Raw genomic sequence first — 14,301 nt, 5'->3', positions numbered from 1 at the left:
ATTAAGTTTAATATACCCTCATCCCATCTTCTCCAGGAGGACCAGGAAGACCTTGGGGACCCCGTTCACCCTATTAAATAAATATAAATATGATTAGAAAATGAAATAAAGCAGATGTTTACAAATCTATCCTACAGCTATCCTGCTGAATATACAGATAATTTGGCAGGGAAACGTATACTTTCTTTGTCCTCCTCAGAACGCTGCAGAGATAAATCATAATTTCATATTAACTGACTTTATATATTACTATGCTAGAAAAAAATGTTCCTTCAATTTTAAAAACAAAAAGGTTTGAAAAAAAACCTAAAATAATTTTCAGACAATTATTACAAACTAAATCATGTAGAAAATTATTTTGCTGAAGATTGTTTTAAACAGAGATACACTTTAGTGATTTTAATGTAATTTAAATTTTTTCTGCTTCTAAGATTCATAATAAATCAGCACAACTAGAGACAGCTAAAGAGATTTTGGATTTTTTAAAAAATAAAATTGTGTATTTCTCTTGACATGGGGTAGATATACACTAAATATCTTCCTAGACATCCATAGTGTTCTCTTTTCTGTTTTTCTTTTCTTTTAATATTCTCCAATTTACATAAAGTTTGTCTTATCCTCATTCTGAACTTCTGGAGAAGAAAAATGTGAAGGTCCAAAGCTTTTCTTTGTCTGAGAGACTGCCTCTTTGCTTAATTTCCCACTAAAAATATCCACTGAATTCTTGTTCAGCATGGTGGTTTGTTTAGCTTTTGCAAATTATAAGCTCTTGCACCGGACTGCAAGCTCATATTATCACAAGAACTAGCCTGTGGTATTTCTATCTATGGGCACCATCTAACTTAGAATAATAAAATACAGTGCCCAGTATATTGTTATATTAATGATAGACTGCCTAAAGTGGACTCTATCAAGTATATTTCCACAAACAAAATGTAAGAGGGAAATTAAGGTGATTATCAAAAAATTAGAGGCAAAATTAAATCTCCACACTTGTCTTTCTATGAATACAATATTTTCCACATACATAAAGATTCTGCCTGAATTTATATTTGCATGATTAATGTTTAAAAATAATTAAAGAACTTATATTGTTATTGCATGTATAATTCTATTTATCTTTCTTCAAGTATGCAGTAGATGTAATAATTTACTAAATTACTGGATGCACAAATATCTAAATTAATTTTCTTTTTTCGATTTCTTAAAGTCTACAGATTCTAAAAAAATTCATAATATTCTTGTATTATGCCTGTATGCAAAGTGACAGAATGGTATATCTTACCCTGTGACCTTTGTCACCTGGCAGACCCGGAAGTCCATCAAATCCCCGATCCCCCTGTAAAATCATCATCATCATCATCATCGTCATCATCATCATTACATTCCCACCCTAATTCTATACTGTAATGTAAATGTGAAATATTCGTTCATATCAAGAAACTCTATTTTAAAATATAAAATTTTCAGAGGTTAACTGACATACGAGATCTGAATATACAAATGTATGAGCTCCTGACCTTCGCCCCAGGTTCTCCTGGCATTCCTCTTCCTCCATCAGCACCTGGACGACCCTGAAAATGTCAACAACATGACTAAGCAAAAAGGATTCCTCCTGGCACAGAGTAAACAAGATAACTGATAATTTCAGATGCTCTCAAAATACACAATGAAAACCAGTCCTACCCTTTTTCCAGGTTTTCCCGTTGGACCAGGCGGACCTTGAACACCACGAGGGCCCTATATCAAAACATCGCAATTTATTCATTTTATGGAATTCTCAATCAATAAACTGCAACACACTGGGAGAGATGGTTTTAGAAATTTATATCCTCTTAGCTTTACCTCAGTCGTTTTAACATAAGAAAATTATTTCTCATGTAAAAGCTCAAATAAAGCAGAAGATAAGAGAATCAATTTTTCTAAAAGTCTTCTTGTAAAAAAAAAAGTCATATTATTTTATTACGTTTATAGAGACATCTGATTACAATTAAACAAAAGGAATACAAAATGATATTTTAACCTTTAAAAAAAACCCTCACTCACTTTATTCTCAAAATCTTAGGGTTTTACATTTCTCTTGACTGAAAACACTCTTAACCATCCATCTCATTGCTCTTTTCTTTCCAAACCCTTTTTCCTTCACCTTTCTCTTTATTTTTTGGAGATCCTCTTCCACATATTCATTCTTTTATTCAGCTTATCACCTGGAATATAATTGCCTTTTTTCATAGTTGAATCTCCCATTAAATTGTTAACTCCTGTGGTTTTAGACTAAGTCGGTCTTTTCTCCATTATACGCCTACAATTTAGCATAGTGCCTGGTACATGTTTCTTTCCATCATCTACAAAATGCTGGAGGATGATTTGGTGATCTCAAATGCAAATTATTGCCTGGCACCATGCCATGTCAGATTAAAGGTTAAAGAGTCTCAATATTTTTCATTCTTTAAGCAGTACAATGTTATGTCAACAAACAATGTCTTAGGTGGGGCTTGATACATATGTTTTTTAAAATAAAATTACACAGCTAATAATAGATCAAATGTAGTTCTAGATCAAAATTACACAGCTAATAATAGATCAAATGTTTATCAAATAGATAAACAAATAAGCCTTTATATTTAATTAACTATATCCTTTTTGAAGTTAAACAGTGTGCATATAATGAGTGTGGTAGCAAATATAACACACATTTAAAATTGCAAATAATTTTTATCATCACTGTACAATGTTCATTATAGAAATATGAAATTAAAGTTGTCTAATAATTAGAATTTAAAAGAATATAGCTTTTTTAGAAAATTATTGTTGTGAGATGACTTTATCTTGTAACCCAGCTAGAAGGCAAGGGGCAACCCTAATAGCACAAATCTTAGTTTTTAATGAAAATGATCCTTCTTCATCTGATATTGTATTTCTTTGGACTTGAGTCAAGGAAAACCACAAAACCCATGACAACTACTGCAAACAATGTTTTCAGATTCAACTATTTTGTAAAGGGTGAATTTGATGAAAAAAATATAAATTTTGCAAAAGTTTAAACTCCCTAGATTTTTCATATAATGACATTTCAGTATTTTTATGCAGTTCTCAGTTAGGTTGCAATGCTTTCCATCCTTCCATGGTAATATTAACCAACCATGAAAAATAAGGCTGCCATATTCTGAATCACCCAATTACTTTCTCAATTTTCTTTGATTTTTTTCTAATTCCAAAATAAACTACTCAGCAACAAAAAGGAATGAACTATTGATGCACACATCAGCTGTGATGAATCTCAAAGGCATTTTGGTGAATGGAAGAAACTAGTCTCAAAGGTTACATAATGCATGATTTCATTTGTACAGTATTCTTGAAAAGATAAAACTGTAGTAATAAAGAACAGATCAGTGATTGTCAGGTATTAGGGGTGGGGGGAAGATGTGACTGTAAAATGTTGGCTCCAAGAAATTGCTTAAGGTTATAGAACCATTCTCTATCCTGATGATTATGGTGGTGATGACAAAGAATACACATTGGTGTTAAAATTCAATTTCACCTTGTAATATTTTAAAAATAAAACCAATTTTATTTTATTATTTTTTAAAGATTATTTATTTTTATTTAGAGAGATGGGGGAGAGGCAGAGGGAGAGTGTGAGAGAGAATCTCAAGCAGACTCCCCGTTGAGCGTGGAGCCAGATGCGGGGTTGGATCTCAGGACCCTGAGATCATGACCTGAGGTGAAACCAAGAGTCAGCTGCTTAACTGACTGAGCTACCCAGGTGCCCCAAATAAAACCAATTTTATTTTAATTTTATTTTTTTTACTGACATATAATGTATTCTTTTTTCCAGGGATACAGGTCTGTGATTCATCAGTCTTACACAATTCACAGCACTCACCCCAGCACATACCCTCCCCAATGTCCATCACCCAGCCACCCCATCCCTCCCACCTCCTCCACTCCAGCAACCCTCAGTTTGTTTCCTGAGATTAAGAGTCTCTTATGGAATAAAACCAATTTTAAAAGAAAAAAAAAAATTTAGTGAATGGTCACTGAGAGTTCCTCCAGCCCAATCTGAATTTCTATTTATTGAGTATATCAAGAAGTATTTTCATTTAAAAATAAATGTATTTATAGGGACGCTTGGGTGACTCAGTTGGTTAAACTTCCGACTCCTGATTTCAGCTCTGGTCATGATCTCAGGGTCCTGCATTGAGGCCCATGTGGAGCTCTGTGCTCAGTGCAGAGTCTGCTTGGGATTCTCTCTTTCTCTCTCCCACTGCCCCTCTCCCCGATCGCACTCTCCCTCTCTCTCTAAAATAAATAAATAAATAAATAAATAAATAAATAAATAAATAAATATATTTTTTAAATGTCACGTTTTGTTTTTCTGTTTTCTAGAATAAGTAGACTTCATAATGTGCTTATACTGACTATTTTTACTTACTATCATTAAATGAAAAAGAATACTTTTAATTTGGTACCATGTAAACATAATCTAAGGTCTTTTTAAAAATTTCAGCTCATATGTTCTCAATTCTCATAATTTCCTCAGTTCTACAAAAGGTTTGAAGTTAGCGTCTTTTAAGTTATGTTAAATATTATTTCTGAAAGTATATGCTAGATTTACTCTCCACAGAAAATATCATGGGTCTGAGGCAGGGCCACTAAAAAGTACAATTGCAGTAGTTCTGCTCTGCTCTGTACAATCTCAAGCTAATTTAATATTCTGAAGGCCTATTAGTATCAAGCCTTTTCCATCCTAGCTTATTATCTTCTTTTAATATTGTTTAAATTAATCAAGTTATTGGCAGCCAACTGGCCACTAGGGATTTTTCAATTAAAGGAGGTGCTGTGAACTTAAAAGTAATATAAGTAATTTCTTTACTCATAAAACAGATGGCAGATACTTCAATTACCCTACAAGTTAAAATGAAGTCAAAAATAAGATAAAATAAGTGAGATAGACTATTTTATTTTTTTTACCTGAGGACCTGGATCACCACTCTCACCTTTGGCGCCAGATGAACCAGGCCCCCCCTGTAGAGAAAAAGTAAGAATATAATCATTTAATTGAGTAGTAATTCCCTAACTACTTTTATCCTACCATTTTCACGTGAAATAGTCAAACACTATTCAAAACAGGTTTCATCAAATTAGTATAATTTTATTAATTAATACAATAAAATTTTCAAGCCCTTTGAAATACATCTCTTCTCAGATTTATTGTATTCCAGTGTGTAAACTATATTTAAAAGTCTGTATTTTACACATAGCTACACAGAAGCCAATTTCATGAAACCACATTGAAATTTTCTTTAATGTGTGTACTTACGATGATACATGAGGCACTACTTATTATTATACTGTTTTGTAGTACTGGAGGAAAAACACGCTTTTACTGAATCAGGTATACACTGAATCCATTTATAGAGCAAGGACTTGGCAAAATGTTATTGTTTTTGCACTCAGCAATTTCTCAGACACTGAATTCTATAGCAATAAAATGTCAAGAACAGATGCTACAACTATCGTAATTGTCCTGAAATAATGCCAAAGCATCTTTTCCCAAAGTGGTTTGTTTATTTCCCACAAGAATAAGTCCTTATGACAAAAACTTCTTAAAAATGTTTACATAATTCAAAAAGTGCAATTAAAAACCTGGCACATTAACTGGAAAAAAATATAAAATCACTTCATAAAAGTGTGTTTTAAAAATAAATACCGGGCTGTTCATTCCCCTAAAAAGCTTTAGGACATTAAAATTGAACAAGGTGATGATAGTTACTTTATGCAGAAGAAGTATACTTTGGGTGTTTAAGAAATTTCTGATTTATTTAAATGGATATATATTCAAATAATGGTGCATTGAATCATACAAAAAGATCAAAATTGTGCTAAGTCTGGAAATGTAAGCTCTCTAGAGCCTCCTGGTGGCTCTAAAGGAAAATAACTATTAATCTGACTCCTAAGAAATATGGAAAGTCAAGTAACACGAATATTCTAATCTTGAAAATTAAACAATAATAAACTTCACGCTTCTAATTAAGAATTCTTGCAACTAAATTTTTTTCAAGAGAAAACCTGGGGTTCTATATTAAATCAGATTATTAATCACTGAATTGAACACATTTATAGGACAGTCAATTTGTTTTTAATTAATTTACTGCATTATATTCTCTGTATATAAGCACTACCTACTACTCAACAAATTATAATTACTCTGTCCAAACACTTACTCTAAAAATTATCATGCAATAACTGACAGTAACAGAATAGAAAAAATAACAATATTTCCTACGTTTCCTGTATGTTTTATATTATAAGCCTCTATTTGTCTAGGAAAGCAATCAGAGAAAACAACTGAATAAAGAATTTTTCATTGGAAGAATGTTTATGTTTGTATCTTAATATATTGATGAAGACTTTGTTTCTTTTATATAAAATAGTTTTAGACTCTAGAATCAACAGATATTTGAAAGTCTATCATAATTTGAAGTTTTGGAGCAAAGGATAATAGAAGAGAAAATGGTGAAAAGAAGCAATATGATGTTTGATATCTCAATACTTACTTTTAATATTTAAGGAAGCTAAAGCTTCCCATAAAAAAGACTTAAGTAGTGAAATCAATTAATCTTGTATCCACTGTATGACATTGAGAACGTGTACGTGGTTGCCAATTTTTTCTCCTTGCCAACACGCTGTGAATGACCGACCCTCATTGATTGGTGAAAACAGGAACTGCTAATGGAACATGCTTTCATTGCTTCTGCTATTCACTGCCCTGACCCTCTACAGACCCACTAAGGCTTATGCTTGTCAGGATGATATGAAGGAAAATTCTTTTGGAAAATGTAGTTTTAGAGATCCTGGAGTGATATTTTTAAATTAAGTGACATATGGAGGTATTTCCCAAACATGCTTGACCAGAAGAATCAGCCTGGTGCACTCATTAAAAATATAGCTTGCTACATCCAACCTTGAATCTTTATCATCAGAATCTCAAGTTCAGGGCCCCAGGAACTGTTATCTTTAACAAAATATACAGATCATTCTTCTGCCCCCAGATTTATAAAGCATTAGCATACTGCTGGTTTTCCTCAGTCATGTGAATTTCAATTATCACTAACAAACAATTAAATATTAACTCTGTTTCTTCCTTTGTTGAGTAACATAGACTCTTCCATGTTTCTTATTATTTTGTCAGAGTGTATGTTCTACATGAGCCCATATCATTGAGTGTATACCTGAGTGTATAACCTTCAAAATATATAACCTATACAAATTTTTAAGACTGAATTAAGGGAACCATAAATTTATGTAAACTACATAACAAATCTTTGAATAAAATACATGCAGAAAATTATTTATCACCCTAATTAATAAGATCAGTAAAACTGATTAAATAATTAGAAGACTATTAACTTGATTCAAACTTGAATAAAATTGTTTTGCTGTGTCTACTAAGTAAATAAAATTTAAGATTTTAATGTTCACAGTAATAATTTCTATAAACACCATTATTCCCATAAAACATATTGAAAGTATATAAAATCATATGAAAGAACAGGAAGAATGTCTTTTTTTATAGAAAAACAAATACTTAAAATGGAAATTATTTATTCAATTAATTATAAAATCAATCAGAACCAAGGTTGGACTCCTATGGTTTTTTCTTTTTCTCTTAAGAAAAAATATGACTTGAGGAGAATCTTTGTGTTTTTTTGTGAATTACTACACTGCTTAACATTTGGTAGAAGTTTCAAAGTATTTGAGATATTTTTTAAAAACCACTTGGAAAATATTAGCTTATTAGCAAGGTTGCATGGAAAAATAAAACACTGTCATTTTCCAAGAGTCTCCAAAAGACAAATTAATTTCTCTAATATCTGAAGCACTTCGTGGAATATTGAATGCAAACTGAGGTTTAAGCCAAGTATCCTGCTTGCTTCCCAGATCATGGAATAATTTAACTGGCCTTAAATATTTTTTCTTTCTTAATGAAAATTCTATTTAACATAAAGTTAAGTCTCAATAATTTAATGTCAAATTGAATTTTAATAACTTGGAATATTATACAAATAAATTATATTTATAATTTGAAAAATTAATAGATATGTGACTCAATTATATTTTTCATTGTATTTATTTGATTTGAAAATTCTTCATTGAAACTTTTTTTGCCAAAACTTACTGAGGACTGAATTGAAATAGGCTTTTAAAATGGAAACAAAATCAAGTATAAGTAGGTATATGTATCCTATTTTCATCAGCTAGATATATGAACAATGCTTGGCAAACTTGCACAAGGAACCACTAATATGTGGATTTAAACATACATTATCTTATTGAGTAACCTACCACAGGACCCGGTCTTCCAGTTAGACCCATTGGGCCAGGTGGACCTCTCAGAGCAATCTAGAAAATAAGGGAGATCAAACTCAGGGATGCTCTTCTGGACAAGCCTATTAAACCACAATATTCATTTGCACAAGCTACCTGTAAGTAACAGATGATCAACACAGATATAATAGCTACATGCTAGAAAGAGTGCCTGATTACTGAAGAATTGCAAGTTTCTAGAATGACAAATGACCTAAATAAATATCAGATGTTCTTTAAACTGTTGTATCTTGTATACAATCTTGTACCATACATTATTATGATTTATCCAATGATAAAAATTAAAATGGATTTTAGTATAAGATATCTAATGTTTTATAATTTTTCTACTCTGAAGCGTACTTCAGAATAACATACAGACTTCTCTTAAACATTCTGGCACAATTATCATTGAAAATCATTTTAGAGATGAACAATTTGAGGTGCTTTAAATAAAAAGTTTCTAGCAATATTTTAGGAAAAACTATGACACCTAAAGTCAGAAAGCAAGCAAAATTGATCAGAAAATATGCTAATACATTTCTTTTTAACAAATCTCAAATTTGACATTACAAGAAAAATACATTCTTTTTGTATAATCATAGGCATGATAGATTGATTACATGCACTATTGTTACTGAATATTAGAAATGTGAAATTAGCATACTTGAAAAGCTGGAACAAGTGGAATACAAAGGGTAAATATTTGATAGATGTTAAATTAGTATGGTGAGCTATTTTTGAATATTAGTGATTCCAAAAGATGAATATTTAGATTATCAAAATAGATACCAAAAAATAATGCTGTAATAGAAACAATATGTAAAATCATATTAGAAAAGTGCATGAGATGAAAACAGGATCTCCAAAGTTCCACTACTGACTCACCATGAGATTTTTGACAATATACTTCTTAATCCTTGAGATTAAATATCCAAAAAATTGAAATTATAATGCTTGCTACCTATTTCCAAATAGGTTAAAAGGACTATAAAATGAGGAATTCAGTGGCCTCATAAAACATTTAAGCTCAAATAATTATCTTAAATTTGTTGAAAGTAATATAATTTATAAGATAAATTGTAGGAATCATTAGCAAATTATTTTAAATATTTTTAGGTAAGTGTTATGCCAAGGTATAGTAAACAAATTTTTAAATTTTTCTGTCTTTATACATGACATAACCAAATAATGGCATCTTTTCAGATTGACAGACTTAATAAATATATAAATGAATGTAAGAGTAAATTATAATCATCACGTATGTTTTCAGATATTTTATACCCTCATAAATTTATAAGGATAAACTTATAAATGTTAAATTTTATATACTCATAAATTTACCCAAAGTTATCACAGAAATGATTTGTATCACTTAGAAAGTGAATCCATATCCATACCAAATGTAAGCCCTTTACTTTTTCCTTAAAAAAAATTCCTATACTATGAATAAAAGTATTATATGACTTTCAACTCTTTCCTAGTCCATTCTTTAGCCTTTTTAATTGCAGTGAATTTAAAAAATAAATACAATTATAGGTCTTATAGAGATACTGGAAACTTTCAGCTGATGAAGGATTATAAACAATGGATTTTGTAAAAACGTCATAGATTATGATGATTAAAACTTAAAAACATATTTGAACGTTTCTTTCTTATATGAGAATGCTTACAATTAATTTGCTGGATTATTTGGGATATCCTGAATAATTGATTAGATTAGGAGGAAAAAAATTATTTCAAACCTTATTCTCTTACTTTTTCTAATCATCAACTTCTGTCTTAACAGACAGAAACTGTATGTGAGAAATAGAGAGTGCTAAGTATAAATCCATCAGTACTCTTTGAAAAAAAATAGAAAATTTGTGTTATGGTTTGTGTGTTATTGCCAGAATTATAAATGGCAATACTGCAAGGGTCAGTCATTTAACTTTAATATTCAGTTAAAGAAAATATCCCTACTGAAAAAATAAATTATAACCTCAGCACTTTTTCTGTCTAAATCCAAGGCACTATCCAGAAGTATTTTGCTTATAATAGTAGCATCCTCCAGATGCAGACACACACACACACAACCTGACTTCGAATCAGTTTATGGGAATACATGTTCATTCCTTCTTACCCGAGCCTGCTGAAGAATCGCCTGGGCCTGAGCTTCCTGAGCAGAGATGGTTGGTCCTTTGGAACCATCGCCACCATAACGAAACTAAGAAAAGAGAACATAAAGAAGCTCAAAATTAGCCTTTGTCAAATAGGTGCTTTAATTACTAATTAAAAACTATTTACTGAAAATGATGGGATTTTATAGAAGTACAAGGTAACTTATATGAATCAAGATACTTAGATTTTTTTTTTTTTTTTAATTCTCCTGCCCATAATGGAAGTTCTCTGGACCATGTTTACCTTTTGTAGAAGAGAGTCTTCCAATTTTAAATTCCATAATCTCTGAAATATCTGGAATAAGTCATCATATATTTTTTACCTATACAAATGCTACCTATTTCTATTTACACATTTGTAAAAATTCCAAATGTACTCAGTTCAGTGGTGGTTTTAGATCAATTGCTATTTTGTTGAGCAAAACTTTTGGAATCTGTATGAATACAGAGGAAATCATCCTTGAGATATATTCATTTTGTTTACCTTTTCTTAAGTAATTATAACAGGAAACTCACCCTCCCAGTATCTTTCCATAAAATTCTAAAATTCTAAAGATCCTTTTTAAATTTTAACTCAAAATGCAGCATGAGTCAATTTCTTACTCTACCTCATTATTACTTGAAATTTTATTACATTTAAACAAATTAATCAAATTAATCCCAGAGAACAAGGGCAACTTTAAAAAAAAAAAAGCATTCTTATGGTAAAACAATTTTTGAGCAAGGAATAATGACAATATAGATATATCTTCTTTAAAAAGTATCAACTGTTATCTCTATGGTGATAAATAGCATAATAATATTATGTTAAGTAACACATGAAATGCATGTTAATCATATGACTCAAGATGAAGCACATGATTGGAAATATTAAGAACAACCTCTAAGCTTTGTTGTCAAAGTCAAATCAAATAATGAAATCTTAGTTCTAATGCAGAGATATACCAAATTTTTGTTTTAATAAAATTTCCTGTCATTTCTAAAGACTACTTGATTTCAAATATCTCTACCTCATACAATGGTTTTTAGTTAATTGCTCTGTAATACAGTTCAGCAATATTTTTCAACAATAAGATGATGAAATATTAAGTCATCTTTATAACAATTTAAAAAACCCATACCGGTAACATTAACATGGTACCAGGAGGACCAGGTAGACCATCAGCCCCTGGTAAGCCAGGACGTCCTGGGGGACCCTAGGAAAGTAAATCATCAAAATTAATAAATAAAGAGTCAAATTTATTAGAAATAGACTATGTTATTAGTCTATTATTAGTTATCTAAATATTAGAATAACATATATTAGTCTACATTAACTAACTTGCATTTGTTCTCCCCTCCTTGGTTAATCTCCTTTTAGTAAGTACCTAGAAAGGGATTTTGTTTTTGTTTTTAAGTAGGCTTCATGCTCAGCATGAAGCCCAATGTGAGGCTTGAACTCATGACCCTGAGATCAAGACCTGAGCTGAGATCAAGAGTTGGAGGCTTAACTGACTGAGCCACCCAGGTGCCCTGAAAGGGTTGTTTTTCATTGGACTAGTTTTATAGGATTTTAATAAAGCATAAAGTTATTGGCTACTCAGGGATGGAGGAAAAACAGGGAAAGAGATTTTACAAGAAGAGTTTGGACTGACTTAACACAAATGGTCTATTTTACCATGTAATCTAGGACATGCTCTTCAAATTAGAATTCAAGCTTATTAACTCAGTCTATCAGAATCCAACTAAATACTCATCAGAATCCATGGAAAACATGTCTCAACTGAAACTAAAGAACTGAATCTAATGTAGCAGGTTCATCTCAACGCGGAAATTTGTTGGAAATAAAAGTTTTCTTATTAATTATAACATAGATAAGTGCACATTCTTCATCCTCACTTCTAAAATTATAGTTAGAGAAGTTAAACCAAAATGTTAGACACTGAGTTCACAGACTTCTCCCCCCTTCCAGTGAGAAGGATAACATGTTAAACTTGTAGAAAATATTGTAATTATTTTAATCTATGTTATATTCTTTTGTTGTAAAGAATCACTTCACTTACCCTCTCTCCAGGGTCACCAGGGGGTCCAGTGGGGCCTTGTAGACCGGGGGGACCCATAAGACCCTACAGAGAAATAAACCATGATCTGAGTCAGATCTTATTATCATTCAGGCAAATTCATCCTACCAAAATCAAAGAAGAGCTCATTTTATATTTCATAAATATACACTTGTCTCCCAAACAATTGCCCTATTTAACTTCCTATGAAAGACAACATATAGGAACCACTCTGTAGCTAGCTCAGTGCTTCCTCTATGAAGCTGCTCTCAGGGTGGAGGCAGACATTCCAAAGAAAGGCAGGAAAGGAGAACACGCCAAAATAAAGTCCCTGAAGCAGAAGTTGGTTCCCAGTTCTTAATGAAGAAATGGTATACTCAGACAATTAGACCTCAAAAATGTGATAGCAAAATTGAAATGTAGAAATCATTTAGCTTGGAGGCATTTTTACATTTTCTTTTATGGATAAAAAGTATTCAAAGTTATCAACATATTTATTTCAGATGACAAGAACTTAATTAATTCCACAGAAGATAGCGATTTCTTACAAAGTCTGATCAGTACAACTACCTGAGAATGAAGACACACCAAGCGACATCAGCCACACTAGGAAGTGACAATGCAAACTGATAATCACTCCATTCAGAAGCACAGATAAGGCAGCTACTGTCTACTTAGAATTCTCAACTCCATCCATTGAGATATATCTATACTTCTTTAATAAAAACAAAGATGACTTTTTTTTCACTATCATAACTTTCAGATAGAAAGTTGAAGATGAACTTAGAGGATGCAGAGGTATTTAAGCAAAAAAAAAAAAAAAAAAGAAAGAAAGAAAAAGAAACAAAAGAAAAGAGAGAAAGAAAATTAAACAAAATTTAATTCCACTGCTCAAAAGAATAACATTTGGAAAGCCAAATCAGACCGCAATTCAAGGCCACCAGGCCCTCTGAAAAAAACTGTTTGCCTCTATCATTCAATACTCAAATTAGTATAAAATATATAAATTCAATAATGTAATAGAAATTCTATATTTGATTATTTAAAAAAATCAAGACAAAAATAATCTTGACAGTTACATACTGCAGGTCCTGCTGGTCCTGGTGGTCCTTCAATAAGCATCCCCTATAATAAAAAGAAAAGACTGAGAATCACTATTAATGAAGTGTAACCCCTAACCTCTCCTCTAAGCAGTTCTAACAAAGCACCACATCATTGCATCTCAAAAAGTAAATTCTCTATTTCTACCATATAAAACCAATTACGAACAGTTTTGCATGGGGAAGGGAGAGAGTTTAAAATGATAAGAAAACACAGTCCCTGTCCTTGGAGAACCTGTGAACTAATTAGAAAAGAAATAAATATTCAAAAAGTAATAGTAAAAGGAGAATATGCTACATGCTCCCGAGAAGGACAAAGCAAAGACAGTTGCCAAGTTTTCCCTAGCACCTGGAATACTGCCTGGCACAAAGCTGGAATTTAATAAATATTTACTGTGTGAATGAAAGAATGGAAGTTAAGTAGCACCTAAGCACTTTAATTCAGGGAAAGGAGAAAAAAGTCCAAGCAAAAGAACTGGGGATAAATATGAGATAAGCTCTTCAGAAGACAAGAGGATAGAGTACTGTTTCAGGATAAGAAACTCATTCCACAAAGTTTATGATTCTACTGCCAGAAATTGTTTTATCATTTAAAAAGTTGGTTGTAAATTTTCAAAATAAGGGCATATTCAT

General features: G+C 31.4%; 1 protein-coding gene across 2 annotated transcripts in view; it reads right to left on the bottom strand.

The window, feature by feature from the left end:
- COL11A1 (collagen type XI alpha 1 chain) overlaps positions 1-14,301 on the bottom strand; it is a 202,299-nt gene that overhangs the window by 111,209 nt on the left and 76,789 nt on the right. For both annotated transcript variants that reach the window (XM_078072675.1, XM_078072676.1), the window contains exons 10-19: positions 13,652-13,693; positions 12,572-12,634; positions 11,651-11,725; positions 10,493-10,576; positions 8,350-8,406; positions 4,975-5,028; positions 1,687-1,740; positions 1,521-1,574; positions 1,286-1,339; positions 17-70 (exon numbers count right to left, since the gene is read on the bottom strand). In XM_078072675.1, coding sequence (XP_077928801.1) covers positions 17-70; positions 1,286-1,339; positions 1,521-1,574; positions 1,687-1,740; positions 4,975-5,028; positions 8,350-8,406; positions 10,493-10,576; positions 11,651-11,725; positions 12,572-12,634; positions 13,652-13,693 — 591 coding nt within the window. The remainder of the gene's footprint in view (positions 1-16; positions 71-1,285; positions 1,340-1,520; positions 1,575-1,686; positions 1,741-4,974; positions 5,029-8,349; positions 8,407-10,492; positions 10,577-11,650; positions 11,726-12,571; positions 12,635-13,651; positions 13,694-14,301) is intronic.

The sequence above is a fragment of the Halichoerus grypus genome, chromosome 5 (genome assembly GCF_964656455.1).
Source record: "Halichoerus grypus chromosome 5, mHalGry1.hap1.1, whole genome shotgun sequence".
Lineage (NCBI taxonomy): Eukaryota > Metazoa > Chordata > Mammalia > Carnivora > Phocidae > Halichoerus > Halichoerus grypus.
Note: the sequence above shows the minus strand (reverse complement) of the source record. Positions and strands in the feature narration are given on the sequence as shown.